This window comes from Panthera onca, chromosome A1, assembly GCF_046562875.1.
Source record: "Panthera onca isolate mPanOnc1 chromosome A1, mPanOnc1 haplotype 2, whole genome shotgun sequence".
NCBI lineage: Eukaryota > Metazoa > Chordata > Mammalia > Carnivora > Felidae > Panthera > Panthera onca.
The window spans coordinates 230,729,799-230,748,333 of NC_138339.1; the positions used below are offsets into that span (position 1 = coordinate 230,729,799).

The 18,535-nt window shown below is 47.1% G+C and overlaps 1 protein-coding gene across 3 annotated transcripts in view; it reads right to left on the reverse strand.

The window, feature by feature from the left end:
- Positions 1-11,165: 11,165 nt before the first annotated feature.
- The window catches only part of ALOX5AP (arachidonate 5-lipoxygenase activating protein), a 34,678-nt gene continuing 27,308 nt past the window's right edge, over positions 11,166-18,535 (reverse strand). For 2 of the 3 annotated variants that reach the window (XM_060637434.3, XM_081795423.1), the window contains one exon: positions 11,166-17,834. In XM_060637434.3, the coding sequence (XP_060493417.3) occupies positions 17,631-17,834 (204 nt within the window). In that variant the 3' untranslated portion in view covers positions 11,166-17,630. Of the gene's footprint in view, positions 17,835-18,054 lie in introns of those variants that run through there. The other variant, XM_060637433.2, reaches the window with a different exon arrangement.

Consider the following 18,535-nt stretch of genomic DNA (forward strand, 5'->3'; position numbering starts at 1 on the left):
TGTCTCTCTCTGTCTCAAAAATAAATAAAAACGTTAAAAAAAAAATTAAAAAAAAAAAAAGATACATATTCTTTTTTCACCTATAACAGATGAGAAGCTAGTGTTCAGAAAGGTGAAGTAACTTCTCCAACATCACACAGAAAAAGATTGGGCAGAGAAATCAAGCTTCCGTTGGGCAGGCCTGGCTCCAAAGCCAACTCCCTCTCTGTTCCTCACCTGCCGGTCAACATCCTATAAACCTGAGGTCTGGGCTCAGACTTTCCTCTCTGGCCTGAAGGTTAACGCTGGGACTGAGACGTTTCGTGGGACGTGGGACTTTTGGTACTAAAACCGGGACAGTTGGTCATCGAGGGAGGGTGGACATCTGGACCTTAAGGTGGGCCTCAGGTTGGAGTGCAGATGCCAGGGGGTGAAGAGCCAAGAGAGAGAATATCCACTATGTACAGAGAAGCCCCCTGCAGGACAGACCCTGCAATGACAAGTCTTCCAACTTTGCGGAGGGTTACAACTTGAGTCTCCAGGCCAGAGCACCGTCATGATCATTTGGGTAGTGGACGTGGGTTTTGTCAGTGGGTAAGATTTGCCAAACATTAGAGAAACATCCCTAAGGTTTTCTTCCCTTTATGTGAATTCAAGGAATCTAAAACTAGATAAAATTTTTGAAAATATTCATGGATCCCCTGGACTCACCCTCCTCGAATGCTCATCTCTAAGAAGGCTTCTGGGCCCACATGACCCAAGTTCCTTAGGGTGCTCCAGATCCGATGCCTGCCAACAGCTCCCATGCCATCCCCCTGCGCGCGCACACACACACACACACACACACACACCCCACATGACCTCGTCAAAGTGTCCTTGCAGCTTCCCTCCATGCGTCTGCACATGCCGTGGCCATGGGTTAGACCAAAGCTCTCCTCCCAGAGCCTCCCGACTACCTGTCCCCTGCCTGGGTCACATGGCACTGTCTTTCTCTGTTGTGGATGCGTGTTTATCTCACCCCTCGAGGCTGGCACACCAGGGCTGTGTCTTATTCCTGGGTTCTCAGGATCCACCACGGTGTTTGGCAAGCAGATGATCAATAGGTATTTGTTTCAATGACATGGACGCAGGGCTGCAGAGGGCGTGTGGTAATGAACGACCCCAGCTGGAAGGGCGCCTTGCTCTGGGTTGCAGCCACAGGCAGCTCCAGGCTTACAAGCCTACTGTTAGCTTCTAACCAGGGCTACTCAGTTCCCGGCAGCTGTGGAGGCCACCCCATGGTTGCCATGGGAACCAGCCACTCACAAAGCCTCTGGGGCCCCGAACTCCACCCGTGCTCCCTGCTGCAGAGCCTTCTCAGATGCTACCGTGGGAACGGCCCGGGTGCCAGCGACTCTCTCCAGCCCACCCCTTAGAGTTGCCTCGGGCCAGAAGATGGAGGCCGGGCCCTGGCCGTGATCCCCGTACAGCTGCTTTTATGGAAGAGTGCACTCCAAGTTGCAAAGTTCCAGTAAGTGAACTCCTGGAACACAACCTGTGAGATAAAGGGGCTTGGCTCTAGGCAGCTGGTCTGAGAAGGGTGAGAACCAAGAAGCAGGCAGTTGGGCAAATGGAAGAGGGATAGGACCTCCTTTATCTCCAGACTGGGGGTGGCAAGTCCGATGCTGGCAAATCGGGGAGTTGGGGAACGTTGTCAGACTTGCCGGTGGTGGGTCCCAGCAGTCACTTTACCAACTGGCAATCGGTGGAGTATTTCGCAGATGAGGGAACTGAGGCTCAGAGAAGTTAGCTGAGTCCGTGTTGTTTCTTCTTCCTGGGCACACGTTGCATGGCCTCCCTTGCGACTAGGAGCGGCCATGTGGCTGTCCAAGGGATCTGAGAGGAAACAATGTGGGCCCCTTCCAGGCTTGGTCAAATCTCCCACGCACGCCTCCACGCCCTGACCCTCTTATGGCCGGGTGGGCTGATGATGACCCCCAGGCAACCTTGGAAATGATCAGTGACCTGGTGAAGATAACAGAGCCTCCACCGGTTCAAGTCCATGAATGACTGTGCTGAGTGGGTTCCCCCACAAATCTCTGTACCTGCCCAGAAGTATTACTTGAACAGAAAATAAACTTCTAGTGTGATGTTACATGTCGAAGTCTGTTTGTTGTTACAAGTAGCCTTCCCTAACGGATAGGACAGGACAGTCCTGTCTGGCTTTCAGCTTCGCTGTGCCACGTCTCACAGGTCAGGGCTAGTTCCAGGGCAACTCGTGGCATCTGAGATATATAGGCTCAGTTGGACAAGTCCAGAGATGCTGGGATCAGAGCTGTTTTGTTCATTGCAACAGCTGCTTCCTATGCTCTGGAGGCCTTCCAAGAAGCTGGCTCCAAGACAGAGCATGAATTGTCCCCATGACATGTTCCCAGGGAGATTATGGATTTTCTGCCTGGTCTCTGGTACTTAAAAGGTGTTCTATAAATACTTATTGGATGGATAGATGGATGGATGGATGGAAAATAGCTTCTACTATAGGGTTCCTACTATAGGGAAAGGAGAGAATGTCCTAAATATAGGGCTGAGAGTCTAATTGAGACACCGGAAGGTGGGTAAAGAGAGCTGGTCACTCCAGTGACAATACCCATTTGCAATCCAGCTGGGTTGAGGGCAGTAGGTGACCAGAGATGGACAGGCCCAATGAGGCAGCCAATGTGTGTCATTAAGTGGCCCCTACTGCTGAAAATGCTTCACACCCATCCCCAGCCAGGGCTGGGCTTGCCACTTCCTCAAATAAAAGCACAGGATATCCAGTTAAGTTTGAATTTCAAATAAACAACTACTATCTGTCCCTATAAAACTTGGGACATACTGGTACTAAACAATTATTCATCTTTTAAAATCTTATCTTCAAATTTAACTGCATGTCCCGTAATTTCATCTGGCAACCCTAAAGCAAGCTGCCCAATAATTGATCTAGTCTGGACAAATGGAGGAGGGAGCTGACATGGGCTGATCAAAGACCATTGTTTCAGGGACTCAGTCTCACTGTCAGGGCGGTTTGCCTCGTGTGGATAACCAGGAGGCATAAGACCTGTAGCAACTTCATTTGGCCTCTTTCCTGCATTCTGGAAAGCATGCTAAGTATGGAAAATGGCAGGTCTATAAATAGTGGTGTAAATTAGAACGGGGGAAAAAAAAAACAACAACAACTTTGGCCTTCAGTCCATTAGATCCAGAAAAGAAATCCTTCCAAGCCAGTGACTGTTTATTAAATGTGAAACATACAACCTCATTCATAACAGAATTTATGGAACGGGGGTACAAGGGGCCTTGCTGTTTTCAACGTTTAGAAGAATTCTCTGTGTTTTTTTTCAAGATTCTCAAAACAAATATCATTCACATATAGCTACTGTCGTTGTCCAAAAGCTGATATTTAATAAATAGTCCGCTGTCGGCACAGAATTCTTGGTGGGCCTTTACTTAGACACTGTTGTTCTCTCCCTTTGGATTCGACACAATTTTAGCTTATCTTAATATTCCTAGGAGCCATGGGAGAAAGTTCTAGAGGCAAAAGGAATCTAACCTCACCCCTTTTCCCCCACACTGATCACATGACAAGTTTACAGGAAAATCTCCGAGAGAAAAGGCAAGAGGGCTAAAGGGGTAAGGCAAAATCACCATCCTGGGTCGGGAGGTTTGGTCTGAGACAGCTACCACCACATGCTGGCTGGTGTTATGATGCCTCGTGTTAGTAACAAGATTCGGAGCTGCATCTAAGCATCACATTGTGCCAGAACCTCCATCATAATCACCCTCATTGGCCACGTGTTTTACTTGTCACTGTCCCCCACTGGTGTCCCTATTTTAAGGCTTGCCTCACGGCAGGCCATGCTCAACCCAGCAGCAGCCAGAGGGATCTTTGTAAAATGTCATTCTCCCATTTTAAGCCTTCCCACGATTCCCAGCCCTCTAAAAAATATATCCACACCCCTTGGTGCGGGCTACAATGCTCATGACTCGACCTCTCTGACCTCACTTGCCTCTACTCTCCCCAACGGCATTCACCCCACCCTACCAACACTGGCCCGCCTTCTTCTCCTCAAACACACCAAGCCTGATCCCTGCTCAAGGCTCTGCATGAACTGGTTACTGTGTTTGAAAAATTCTTGCCCTCGGTGTTTGGCTGGCTGCTGCCTTTTGTCATTCAGGTAACAGCTTAAAATTGCCTTGGAGAGCAGCTTTTCGAGATCATGAAACCTAAAGTAATTCCCTCCCCCATCCCTCCCCCTCTCCTCACCTTATTTTATTTCATTTTTATCATCACACTTACCACTAGCTCATAATTTGTTATTTATCTGTTTATTGTCTGTATCCTCAAAATAAAATGTAAATTCCAGGAGGACAGAGATCTTATTTGTCCTACTCAACCCATATCCCCAGTGCCCAGAACGGCATGTAGGCTGTCACTATATGAGTCTTGCAGAAACTTTTTCAAAGCTTTGTCGTATCACCAGGCACCAGATCCTTCTGAAGGCAGCATCATGAAGAAACCCTCATGAAGACAGCATATACACAGACTGATCATGCTAGTGAATATTGATCCAGGGCTTACCACATGCCTAAGCACTTGACGTGTATAATTAATTCCCCTAATTCTCACCATAGCTCTAGGAATTCTGTTATACACGATCCCATTTTACAGACAAAGGCCTGGAGCACAGGCGGGAAAAGTAACTTGCCCGTGACCACACTGGGGTAAGAGTTGCCTGGATGCACCCAGGAAGTCCACCTCCAAACTGTAGGAACCGTTCACTGAGCTGTGCTGGTAACCCCAAAGAAACCCAAATCCTGGGACATAAATGGGGCAGAGCCCAAGCTAGTTTCCGAAAGATATTCCCCGTGAAGCTTTTGGTCGCCCGTGTTGGTTTGTTTCATCTGTAGAGTTTCGGTCGTATATTCAACGTTAGGAAGAAGGAGAACCCATCGTGATTTGGCAAGAATTACAAGAGAGCCGAAGACAGAAGAGGACGAAGGCCATGAAGGCCTCAATAAACCAGTGTCTTCTGCGTCTCATCCACCCATCCATTTGTCTCTGACTCAACACACGTGTTTTGACCACCTAACCACTGCCGGGCGCTATTCTAGGCACATTTGTCCATCAAGAGGCAGTAAGGTCGAGAAATATGGAGCACCCAGGAATAGAACCATGCTGCTTTATAGGTCCATGAGGGGTCTGGGAGCAGGGTATTCGAGGCAGTGGGGGCAGCAAGTGTAGAGGCCCTCAGGCAGGAGCACGCCTGGCATATCTGGAAGACAAAGAAGGAGTGGATCTGAGACGGAGAGAGCAGTGGTGACGGACGGGGTCAGAGGAGAAGAGAGCGGCCTTACGGGTGTTGTAAGGTATTTGAATTTTACTCCGAGTGGGTGGGAAGCAATGATTTGACTCATCGTGTTTAAAGAATCACTCCGGCTGCTCAGACACCATGGGGTCCCCGCAGAAAGCAGAAGACCAGCTATGGTGGTGGTTCTGCCCCCTAGTGGACATTTGACAACGTCTGGAGACATTTTTGGCTGCCACAACTTGAGGCGGAAGGGGTGAGTGCAATTGGAATCCAGTGGGTAGAGGCCAGGGATGCATGCTGGCCTCCTACAGCGCACACAAAGCCCCCACAACAGAATTACCCAGCCCAGAACGTCAGTAGCGCTGAGGTTGGGAAATCCAGAGTCAGGGAATTACTACAATAATCTAGGCAAGAACCAAGCACCTACGATGTGCCAGGCAATGCACCGGGAACTGAAGATACCACAACGAACAAAACAGACGAGGTGGGCACCCTCACGGAGCTCCCCTTGAAGTGACGGCGGAAGCTGAGAACAGAGCAGAGATTGGCAGGGGGGTAAGGACGGTCAGATTTTTTTTTTTTTTTTTTTTTGAATGTCTGTTGAAGGTAACACTGACAGAGTTTGCTCAGAACTGGATGTGCAGAAAGCAGAGTCAGACTTGACTCCAAAGCTTTGTCCCAAGCAATTAGTACAGATCTGCCATGGGTTGAAATGACGACCCCTGGAGGAGAAAGTGATTTGGGGGCTGGAGCAAGGGGGGTTCTGTTTTGGATGTATGACGTAGACAAGTGGGCAACTGGATATTTTAGTCTGGAGGTTTGAAAACAAACAAAAGGCCTGGAGATGAAAAAAAAAAATAAGAGAGAGAATCTTAGAAATTGGCACATGTAAAGAAGAATACTCAGGGATTCGGTTTAAATGTAAGAACACATCCGAGAGATCCTCCCCCCCAAGCCCAAACTCTCTGCCGTTGGGGAGCTTGGGGAGGAGCCAGCAAAGAAGGTTGAGTTAGGAAGATAAGCAGGCATGCAGAGTCGTGTCAGAAGCCAAAGGAAGAAAGTGTTTCGGGAGAAGAGAGTGGTCAAACCATGCGTGGTAAGGGGTCCCATGCAAGGAAGGGAATCTAAATACCACCCATTGCCATTTTCTAACACTATGAATTGTTCTGGTGAGGCCATCACAAAACTTGGCCCGCCCATCATTGCCTTATCTGTTCAGTCTCTTCCAGGATAATTACTGAGCATGTATCCTGACCGATAAATTAAACTGGATCTCACATAAGGTGCAAAAATGATAAATACATAGTTTCTGTCCTCATGAAGCTTTCTGCTGGAGAAAACACAATATCCCCAAAAATTTCTGTCACATCAAAAGAAGGAATTAATCCATCTGTATTCATTGGGTATCTACTAAACTCAGCACTCTCCTTATGGTTAAAAATATACAAGGGAGGAAAAATAAATAAATAAATAAATAAAATAAAATAAAATAATAAATAAATAAATAAATAAATAAATAAAAATATACAAAGGAGGGGCGCCCAGGTGGCTCAGTCAGTTTAAGCATCCGACTTCAGCTCAGGTCCTGAGCTCACGGTCTGTGAGTTCGAGCCCCACGTCGGGCTCTGTGCTGACAGCTCAGAGCCTGGAGCCTACTTCTGATTCCGTGTCTCCCATCTCTCTGCCCTTCCCCTGCTCATGCTCTGTCTCTCTCAAAAATAAAAATAAAATAAAATATATACAAGAGAAGGGAGCCTGGGTGGCTCACTTGGTTAAGCACCCAACTCTCGATTTCGGCTCAGGTCATGATCTCGTATTTGATGGTTTCAAGCCTTGCATCAGGCCAGGGCTCTGTGCTGACAGTGGGGAGCCTGCTTCGGATTCTTTCCCTCTCTTTCTGCCCTTCCCCGACTTGCATGTGCTCTCTCCAAATAAGTAAATAAACTCTCTCTCTCTCTCTCTCTCTATATATATATATATGCACACAGATATATGAGTGTGTGTGTGTATATATATATATATACACACACACTTATATATGAGAAATGAGAAATGTACAACAAAGGCATTTGTCTCACGGAATTTATAGTGCAGTAGAGGAAACTGGGACCGGGGTAAACACAAATGAAATATTTAGAGAAGAAATAAAGGCAAATGCCCTAGGTGTCTGAGGAAGGAGGAAACCATTCATATTAAAAAGCCTCTCTTCCTGAGCTCCAGCCTGAAATGCTTCCCCTCTGCGGTGGTTCACATAGGCGTGGAGGATGGGAGAGGCACGGAAGGCGGCCATCAGGCAAGAAGATGTAAATAAATCAGCATCTGACCGTGACAGCCTCTGAAAAAGTGGCCCCAAAGCACACCGGCCACCCGCTGCCAGTCAGAGGAGACTTTTTCTAGGTGCTCAGCCTCATGATTAAGCATCTGCTGGGACTGGTGGTGTGAGTGGAATCAGGGCCAACCAACGCGGAGCTATCTTGGTGTCTCTTCCCATTCATTAGCTCCCAGCTGTTACTTCCCCAGAAGTAACCAGATAAAAGAGGTTTTGCATTTGAAATGTTGAGGCTTTGGAAAAATCAATTTCCACACCAATTTCTCCCTCAGTCTGATATAGTAACCCAAAATACTTCTCAATTTTGCATACCCAAACATTACAGTGGGAAGTTCATGAATTTCTGCATAATATAACCCAATCCTCATATTAGACTGAGCCAAGCTTCGGTGCTCCCTGGAACTTTTTGTGTAAGGGGCAGATGAGCCTCAAAGGACAATCAAGGATTTGCCTCTTTTAGCCTCATTTCTGGAGTACGGACGGGCTGGGCGGTAAAGCAGTGGATTGCTGGGCACGCGTAAGCAGAATATGCTTCAAGTTACTGTACAAGTTATGTGCTTTTTTCTGTATCAATTCAAACAATTTTTAAGATAACTGTGTATGACCAGAGTAGAGAAGGGATAAGAGAAACCGTATATTCTCTTTTTGTACGAATTCCTGAAATACTATTTCACTACAGCTCAAAATAGCTCAGAAGGAAGATTGAAGGACAAATTGTTTCAAGAAAATATCTACTTCCTCTATCTCCCCCCGCCTCTTCTTCTTCAAGTCAGTTTGCCTTAGCAACAGTAAGATATTTCAATTATCCGTTCTGTCAACACCCCACCAAAACCAAAGGAAACATGATCATTTCGCTTTGGTCCAGATAAATACGGGGAGTAGATTATCTTTTCAAACAGCAAAGGACCATAGAGTTAGAAATTACCTATAAAGTCTGGAAGGCTTGTAAGGCCATTATCAGGAAAATGCCTTAAAGTCTCTTGTCTTTAGCAGAGAAACAATTTTAAACAATTTTAAACATATTTTTATTTTTCACAGTGTGGAGCCATCCTGTTCTCTTTGAGCCCAATCCTAAATTGGAAAATTCAGAAAAGTCAATTATAAATACAAAAGATCAACTGATTTCTTATGAACGTGATTTTTCTTACCTGACATGCTTTCCATAAATTAGGATAATGTGGCTGTGTTTTTAGATTCAAAGACCCGGTTCAGTATGTCTATCCGCGGAAGAGAAAATGAAACATCTACCTCATGCATCCATTAGGAAGATGGACTTATGACAGGCAGTTGTCAGGCAAGGCGTCTGGATTCTGATGGTGCTGGTTTAGATCGTGGGGCTGAAAGTCGTCAAGAATCCATTGAAAGTCATAGAAACTTACCACAGCCCTTCCCTACCCTCCATCCCCAGAAACATCATGCACGATACGGATGCCCACACATCCACAATCCTGACGATAATTTCAGGGTTTTTGAGCTTCCCCACCCCCAAGGTCCAGACCTGGATCCCACGTCCATGAGTTTCAAGCTGTCCGACCTGGGTCAAATGACTTGTTCTCTTTAAGATTCACTTTCGCTTTCCCCCTTTGTAAAATGGAATAATGACACCTGCCTCATCGGTTTGTTCCAAAGGTTAAATGAGTGGATACATCTGAAGCCCTTGGCACAGTCTCTCACCCATCATGACAGCTATCGTTATGTGTTATTTTCATGCCTGGGCCGTGAGGTCAAGATTTCCTGGTCAAAAAGAATAATATAGGTGCTTTACAGTTTATTGCTACCATTTTTTAAAAATCCATATTACAGTTTTATGGAATAACAGTTCAACGTATGGGTTTATTTTACAATGTTCCTAATTTACTTTAAAATAGTTGGACATTGAGCATGAGAACATGAGTTTGTATTACTGGAAGTCTCAACTCTAGGGGCATTTAGTAGCCCTTAGAAATTCAGGGGCGGGTGGCGCGCCTGGGTGGCTCAGTCGATTAAGCGTCCGACTTCAGCTCAGGTCATAATCTCATGGTTCGTGAGTTGGAGCCCCGCAGCCGGCTCTGTGCTGACAGCTCGGAGCCTGGAACCTGCTTCGAGTTCTTTGTCTCCTCCTGTCTGCCCCTCTCCCGCTTGTGCTCTCTCTCTGTCTCTCAAAAATAAATACATGTAAAAAAAAAAAAAAAAAGGAAAAGAAAAGAAAGAAATTCAAGGGCAATAGAGAAATTCAGCCTCGAAGCTGAAAGCAGAAAGCCATCGGCTCTTCTGATCTCAATCACCACTTGAGGCTTTAAAACTCAGGATAGTGAGTATCAGAAGTGAGTTTCTTTAAGTGTTTATTTATTTTTTTATTTTTTTTAAAAATGTTTTTATTTATTTATTTTTGAGACAGAGAGAGACCATGAGCAGGAGAGGGGCAGAGAGGGAGGGAGACACAGAATCTGAAGCTCTGAGCTGTCAGGCTCTGAGCTGTCAGCACAGAGCCCGACGCGGGGCTGGAACCCACGGAGTGTGAGATCATGACCTGAGATGAAGTCGGATGGTCAACCGACTAAGCTCACCCAGGTGCCCCTGTTTGTTTATTTTTGAGACAGTGCAAGAGAGGGAGGAGCAGAGAGAGAGGGGGAAAGAGGATACAAAACGGGCTCTGTGCTGAGAGCAGAGAGCCCGACATGGGGCTCAAACTCACGAACCATGAGATCAGGATCTGAGCCAAAGCTGGAGGCTTAACTGACTGAGCCGCCCAGGCGCCCCCGTGAGAAGTGAGTTTCTGTTGGTGAAAAGAGAGGCTTGCTGGTTTACATGATGAATGTCAAAAATGGGCTCTCAGTGTTCAAATTAAACGTATTCATCTTTTGAGGACTGGGTAAATATGGGGCAGGTGCTCCCCAGCCCGGGTGTGAACGGGCTGTAGGAATCCAGTGAGGCTTGGGACCATGTCCTTAGGGACGGCACTGAATGTTGTTGCATCTGACTCAAAAGAAGCTTTTAGACGAGAGGAATCCCCAAGCTCGCAGTTATATGAACTGTCCCAGGCCTGCTTTCTAAAGGGAGGTTTGTTTAATAAAAGATCTATATTTGTGGCCAAATCTGGCCTGAGAATTGCTTCCTTGATAACAAGATAATGAGGCTGAGGACATAGCTAACTCTCACCCACCTTCAATGCCCCAGTGCCATCATATGCCCCAAATTACCCACGAGTCGTGGTAAGGTCAGTTCACAATGACCTTAAAAAGAGGTAGACTCAGAAGCCTGGGTGGCTCAGTCAGTTTGGACATCGAACTCTTGATTTCAGCTCAGGTCATGATCCCAGGGTCGTGGGATCGAGCCCCACGTTGGGCTCTGTGTTGAGCGTGAAACCTGCTTAAAATTCTCTCTCTCTCTCTCTCTCTCTCTTTCTCTCTCTTTCCCTCTACCCCCTCCCCATGCTCTCTCTCTCTAAAATATAAATAAATAAATAAACAAATAAATAAATAAATAAAAGATAGACTTGAACTTGGATCCGGGCCCCATCTTGCATTTAAACCATTGAAATTTTCACCTACCAATGATCTCCAGCGCGTTCCTCCTCCCCCATCTAGATATTTCCTTTCCTCGGCTATCTTCAGTAAAGCTGCCAGGTTTTTCTATGAAAATCCTGCTTTGCACAAGGCATCATTCTCTTAAAAACAAAAACAAACACTTTCAACAACCCTCAACTGAGAGCATCCAAATCCCACAGGCTGGGCGGCGCTGAAGAGTCCGCGACCTTAACCCGTGGACCTTCCTTTTGGGCGATCTTTCACTCCAGTCAAAATGGTTTACTCATGATCTGCCGTTGATGCCTGTGTTCACAGTCCAGCGTCTCTCAAACCTTCCTACCAGTCTCCCCAAATCACAGAGGAGGTTGACTCAAGTACACAGCGGGAGACGTGACTTTCAAGCCTTGTGTTTTATATGAAAAGCCATATCTATCTTGCATATATATCTGTCGGTGGTAGGAGCTTTTCTGATGCGATGCTTTAAAATGCTTCCAACAGAGGGGCGCCTGGGTGGCTCTGTAGGTTAAGCGTCAGACTCTCGATTTCGGCTCAGGTCACGATCTCACAGCTTGTGAGTGCGAGTTCTGAGTCGGGCTCTGCACTGACAGTGCGGAGCCAGCCTGGGATTCTCTCCCTCTCCTTCTCTCTCTTCCCCTCCCCAGCTTGTGCTTGCTTTCTCTCTTAAAATAAATAAGTAAACTTGAAAAAAAGGAGGAATGTAAGTAACAAGTAATGGCTGCTTGTTAAATTAATTAATTCGTTAGCACTTTATCAAGGTCAGAGATTTATTTGACTTGTTTCATAGTAACACACTAGTTAAGAATCCCTCACTGAAGCAATGCGGAACATTCTAGAAGAGTACCCACGCAACTCTTGACTTTCTGGCGGCCCACTTCCTTTCTCTGCCTGGCCTCCCCCCATTTAATTCCTCAATAACAGCCTCACGACAGGGAAGAGTGAAGGTAAGGATCTCAGGAAAGGAAGGGCTTTGAAACAAAGGATTATGATGAGAGTAGGTTCAGGCATTAACTATGTTTTCTGTTGTCCTCATTAACCTAGGTGATTGAGAGACAGAGAGAAAGGATGTGTCAGCTGAATCACAAAATGTTATTGTGGGTTTTGTCCTCTCTGTAGGCGCGAACGAATCACACACACACACACACACACACACACACACACACTTTCCCCAGCTCCCCAACCCCACCGCCAATAAGGCCTTTTGCTGACGGAAGTTACAAGAATCATCCCACTTCACGGTCAATCGCATCAGCTAGCACTCTTTTCACACCAGCTGAAGCATTGGTAAGCTTGAATATAACTGAGGTGAGGGAGGGAGGCTGTGTGCCCAGTGGGCGTGGCTCTTGGGCTCCGGGTGAGAATAGACGTTTCCAGACAGTTGCTGTGGCCACGTTCTGGTGGCCATCGTGTTGACGTCGAGGAAGCAAACGTACACGTAGGGAAGGAAGTCATCTTGCACCAAAGGTTCAGTCTTCTGCTGCCTTGTTCATTGGCTGAGAAGCCATTTATTAGTCTGAATTCTGCGAAGGCTTATATTTCATTTTGTTTATGCAGTGGCTTCTAGTCTATTAATAGCAAGTCCATTTTTGCAAGTCTTCAACTAGGAAGGCCAATTTCCGTTAAAAATTGTTTCTAAAAATTATCATAAGAGACAGAGTGGTTGCTTTCCTATAGATAGACCTTCTGATATGCTTGAAGCCCGCGCTGACTTCTTTTAGGCAAGTTCGAGCGCACCCATTTGCAGGGCTGCAGGAAATTCAAACGCGTGTGCTCCGTGCAGACCTTCTGCGCGCCCTATCAGCACGGCATCTAAGTGCTTAGGCAAGGATAACGAGAAGCAAAGGAGGATAAACTTCTCCCGGGACTCTGGTCTATTGGTGTGCCAAGCCAAATTTTTAATTTGGAGAGCAATTCTGCAGAAAATGAACAGAAACTGCTATCTAAACATTTTAATAAGAATAAGCCCCCAAGCCAATATGCAATCGAGTGCACTGCTTTCTAGTAATTTCATTTATACAACAGCTCCCACAAGCTGTTTCTCTCTCCATATTCAGATAACCCTCGCCTCTAGGGTGACCGTAAAAATGATATTTTAATAATGTGCCACATCTGTGATCAGAAATACTTAATGAAACACTCTCGTGATCATATGGTAACAAGCTTCAAAGAACTACTTCCAGATTCAGACAGGACCAGTTTGCTTCTTGCGGTAACTTTCATCGGCACATTTTTCAATATTGTCTGCAAGAGATCATCCCTGAAGATAAGTGCGCAGGGTGGGGTCCAGCACTTATTTCAGCTGTGAGGCTTGCTGGCTCCCGTAGAACTTCTAGATCAATAGGAACATAATGTGAGCTGTATATGTAATTTAAAATTTCTAGTAGTCAGATTAAGAAAAGTACAAAGAAACAGGTGAAGTTAATTCTAATAATACATTTTACTTAACACCTACAGCCACGAGAGTATCATTGCAACGTGTGATCCATACATAAACATTATAAATGAGATACTTTACATTTTTGGTATTAAATCTTTGAAATCTGGCGTGCACTCTAGGTTTACAGCACATCTCAGTTTAGAGGAGCCATCTTTCAAGGGCCAGTAGCCGCCATATTGGGTGGTACAGCTGTAGAACGAAAAGCTTCTGGAAGAGTGGTCTTCAACTGTCTGCATCAGGACGATCCAGAGAATCTTAATAAGAATGTGAATTCCTGGGCCCAATCCCTAACCTACCAGATCATATCTCTGGGGGTGGTGCCGAGGGATTTCCATTTTCTAATGGGTCCCCTAGCTGGAGTTTGGCTTACTCAAATTTAAGATCATCTGTAAGGCTCCCTGTCCTGAATTTGCTCACAGCCCTTTAGCCATCACCACTGCAACCTACCTCCCAGTCACTTAAGCCAGTAGACATAATCATCCAACCCAGTCCATTCTTCCATTGACTCATTCAGTATGTCTGGAGCACTGATTATCTGCCTAGCACTGTTCTAGGCCATGGGAATAGAGGGATGAGCAATACAGACAAAATCCCTGCCCTTTGGGAGCTTCTATCCTAGTGCAGGAGACAGACAATGGACAAGTAGAGCACTAAATAGGTGATCTAACTTCAGGCGACAGAGAAGAAAAAGTAAAACAAGGGTAGGAGATGGAGGGCGGGGCAGAGGAGGAATTGCACGTCTATGTAGACTCCGCACTGGTCTTGGAGGGCTCTGTGAGGAGGTGACCACTGGCAGACTCAGCACAAGGAGGGAGGGAGCCACAGAGCACCTGGGGGAGGAGCCCCGCATTACAGCCGGCAGCAGGAGGGCCAGCGGGGCTGACGCCCAGTGAGCCAAGGCGGGCAGCTCGAAGAGGAACACCGCCACCAACCGCACGGGCCCTGGAAGGCCACATCAAGGCACTTGGGGTTTATCCTAAGAGTGATAAAAATGCCCTGGCAGGTTTCAAGCGAGGGCATGTGATGTAACACCCAATGGAGGTGGCTACGGAAATGGTCCAGGAGAGACGTAACGTCGGCTCAGGCAACGGGGACAGCCAGTCAGGGACATTCTTATGAAAATAGCGTATTTTTGTCAAAATGGAAGGGGAGGGTGGGGTTCACTTCTTGTTTGTCTCAGCTTCATCTGTTCTATCACTGCACTGTTTCCCACAGGGGACAGAAAAGGTTATGAATGAAGCTTCCCTGCTCCTAAGGAATTGGGAGAGACCCCAGCCTCCTTCCTAATAGAATTCTCACCCAAATGTTCACACGTGCACGAGCACACACACACACACACACTCCACCCTGCTTCTGCCCAGAAGACCCATAATCTCACCATCCATCCCGCTCCCTTTGGCTCCTCTGAGACTGGAAGGTAAGCTGGGTAGTCAGAATCCTAAAATGACTCACCCTTCTGTATCATCTGCCCCCCGCCTCGAGGGTGAGCAGGGCCCAGATTGTAATCTCACTAAGTTACATTATAAGGTAAAAGTGAAGGGGTTTTGCAAAGTCACTGTGGTGCCAAAGCAGTTGATTTTAAGTTCATCAAAGGTGAGCTTGACCTGGGTGGGCCTGGCCTAATCAGGAGAACCTTATAAAAGTGGGTCTAGAGGTCAGAGATGAAAAAGACACCAATGTTGCTCTCCTGTTGGCCTTAAAGAGGTAAAAATGCCATGTTGTGCAGAAGCCCATGTGTCAGGGAAGGGGCTACCAGGAGCTGAGGGCTTTTCTTCTGGAGTGGCAAAGAACCGAGTTCTGCCTACAACCAGTGAGCCTGAAGAGAATGCCAAGCCTCAGCGGAGATTGCATCCCAGGCCGACATGTTGATTATGGCCTGCTGAGACCCTGAACAGAGGACCCAGCTCAAGCATATGACCTCTGACCCAATGAAACGGTGAGGTGGCAACGTACGGGGTGATAATCAACTAAGGTTGTGGGAGTTTCTTATGCAGCAATAGAAAATGAATCAAACAACGTAACGATAATAAATATAATAAGTATAGCAATACCAGATGATAATATTCAGCACGTATTGTATGCTAAAATTTTTCAATTGCTTTCTCTCTTTATAGCAACCCCATATTTTGACGCTATTATTATCCCAATTTAATAAATGCAAAACTGGAGGCTTGGGGGGAAGTCACAGAATGGAGGGGGTGACAGGGCAAGGGTTGAGCCCAGGCCTGGAACTCTGAAGACAGAGTTTGACCACTAGGCAGGGTCGCCTCCAACCAGACAGCAGGAGTTCTGCCCTGAGACCCTCTTCTTCATAACAGTCAAGTCTCCTCTACCTGCACCTCAACCCCTGAGTGCCCTCAGTCGTGGACTCTCCACCCAAGCCGGAGTCCGCAGAGCCTCTGATGGGCCATTACGTCATTTCCTGTCTTTGCACCCTGGAGGTCCCATGGTCAGCTCGGACGGTGCGGCCTCTGGGAGCTAAGGGGTCCCCAGGCTCCCCCGAGCATATCCTGGCCCAGCTCGCCCTTAGAGCAACCCACTCATCCTGGTTTTCCCAGGACTGTCCCAGTTTTAAAACCGAAAGCGTCTCCTCCTGGGAAATCTCTTAGTCCCAGGCAAACATGGATGCCTGGTCACCTTGTTGCCCTCCACACCAAGCCAGGATGAGGTGGCCCCTGGAGCCCCCTCCACCTTGCGGTCTGCGAAGCCCTTTCCTTCCCACTGCCCACTAGGACATTTGGGTCCTGGTCTCTACAGAGGGCTAAGAGCGGAAGCAACTCTGCTGGAGCCATGGGCATGGAGAAGCTTCTGCTGGTTGGGGTTTGGCCAGAAAAGCCCAAGCGGGGCTTTAGTCTGGACCATCAGATAGGCCTAGGAAACCATGCCCACATGGGGGTTTTCCCATGAACTGAGAAATCTGCTTGCCTTGGGCATCGCACACGAAGCAGACGTCACACGGGCCGGATTCCATGTTTCATTCCCTCCACTCCCCAAGCAGGCAACTCCGAGAAAACTGGGGAGCTGTGGCCCCTGGATTTGTCTCATTCTGCCTAAGACTGTGACCATCATGAGACTCAGCGGGGGTAGCAGGGACTCATCCATCGCTGTTCACCTCAGCCGAGAGCTCAGTCCTCAGGAGTTGCTGGCTTCTCTCTGTCGGGAGTCCTGGACTCTTGACCACACCCAGCTATTATCTAAATTGTGACAAGGGACACCGTGTGTGTGTGTGTGTGTGTGTGTGTGTGTGTATGTGTGTGACAGTTGGTTGCACCACCGTGAATCCATCCTCAATATGGGAAACGGCTCTACAGACATATTTTATTAAATACTGCTAGCCAGTGATTTATAAACTCATTCATTCATTTATTCATTTGTTCAACCAATACCTGGGGGCCCCTCAATGGGCCCGGCATTATCCTAGGCTCTGACACTGAGTTACGGCATGTTCCGTTTTGTCTTGTTTTAAATGTTTATTTCCGAAAGAGAGCACACAAGCAAGGGAGGGGCAGAGAGACAGGGGGACAGAGGATCTGAAGTGGGCTTCCTCGCTGACGGCGGTGAGCCCGATACGGGGCTCGAATTTACGTACCGCAAGATCATGACCCGACGCTCAACCTATTGAGCCACCCAGGCACCCCACAGCACATTTTAAACTGAGATGATACGATGGGTGCTGGGCACGATGCTAGCACATAAAGATACCAACCTAATCCTCATAGGGTGTGTGAAGTCTTCTTAAGGAAGTCAACAAAAGATCCTTCAGGAAGTCTGTCTGTCTAAGGAAGGATAGTGTGGGGGGCGGGGGGTTGGTTTTCGTTTTTGCTTTTGCATTTCTCCACAATTAATCCCATTAAAACATCGAAAGAAAACATCTTAATCTCATAAAACACCCCAACTGTCCCCTACCATATATCACTTTGCAGGACGTCTGTTTGAGTTCCGAACTAGCTTGAGGCAGGATGCCTGCGATGTGACAGTCTCCGAGCTTGGCACAGGAAAAGCAAGATAGATGGGACATCAGGGATATCCAAGAGCTAATGATTTAGTGGGACGGGGCGACACGCGCTAATAGACATCTTTCCATTGTAATATGGATTTGCTGCGGTTGAGATGTTCAGAGGGTGCTGTGGGAGGTCAGAGGGCAACACTAGACCAACCGGGAGATGGGAAAGGCTTCCCAGAGAGGCCACGCTCCGGCTGTTGTCTCTTCTGGTTCTGTGCTGAGTGCCATTTATTTGCTGCAAATAATACATGAAAATATAAACACAGAGTAAAACTCACCCCCAAATCGCTTCAGCCCAAGATAATCCTAATTGACATTTTGGTGAATGCCTTCTAGGCACGCCTGCGTGCAAGGACAGTGTATTTTCTATTATCGTCGTTGAGGCTGAGGAAAACCGACTAGGTGTTCAAATGTAGCAAGAAACCCACAAAAAAAACTCGACCCCCAGCGTGAAACATGTCTCTGCGCTTTATTTGAGGAAAACATAAATGTGGTCACAAAACATCTTCGGGAAGTGGGGTAACTCAGGAAACCTACAGAACTACCGAACGGGTCTGAGTAAGAGATACGGGGCCACTGCCATTCTCAAGGGCGGGGGAGCGGACACTAAGTTATTTTCTTCCGGGGAAAGCAAGGTTAACTCAAGCTGCAGAGCCCGGATGGTCATTCGATTTACAGCTGTCTAAAGAGGAGCTGTATCTTTCCAAGGGCTGAGTTATGATGACTTCAGGTATCGATCAGATAGAAGTGCCGACCCTGTATTCGGCGGAGAGTCAGGGGATGAGGAGTAGAGGGGAGACGGTGGTGGTTACCGTCTTTATGTAGTTTTCGAAGTCACTTCCGAAAAAGAAGATGAGATAATAGTTGAAGATACCGGCAAGGGACATGAGGAACAGGAACAGTATGATTCGCTTCCCAAATATGTAGCCCGGTGTG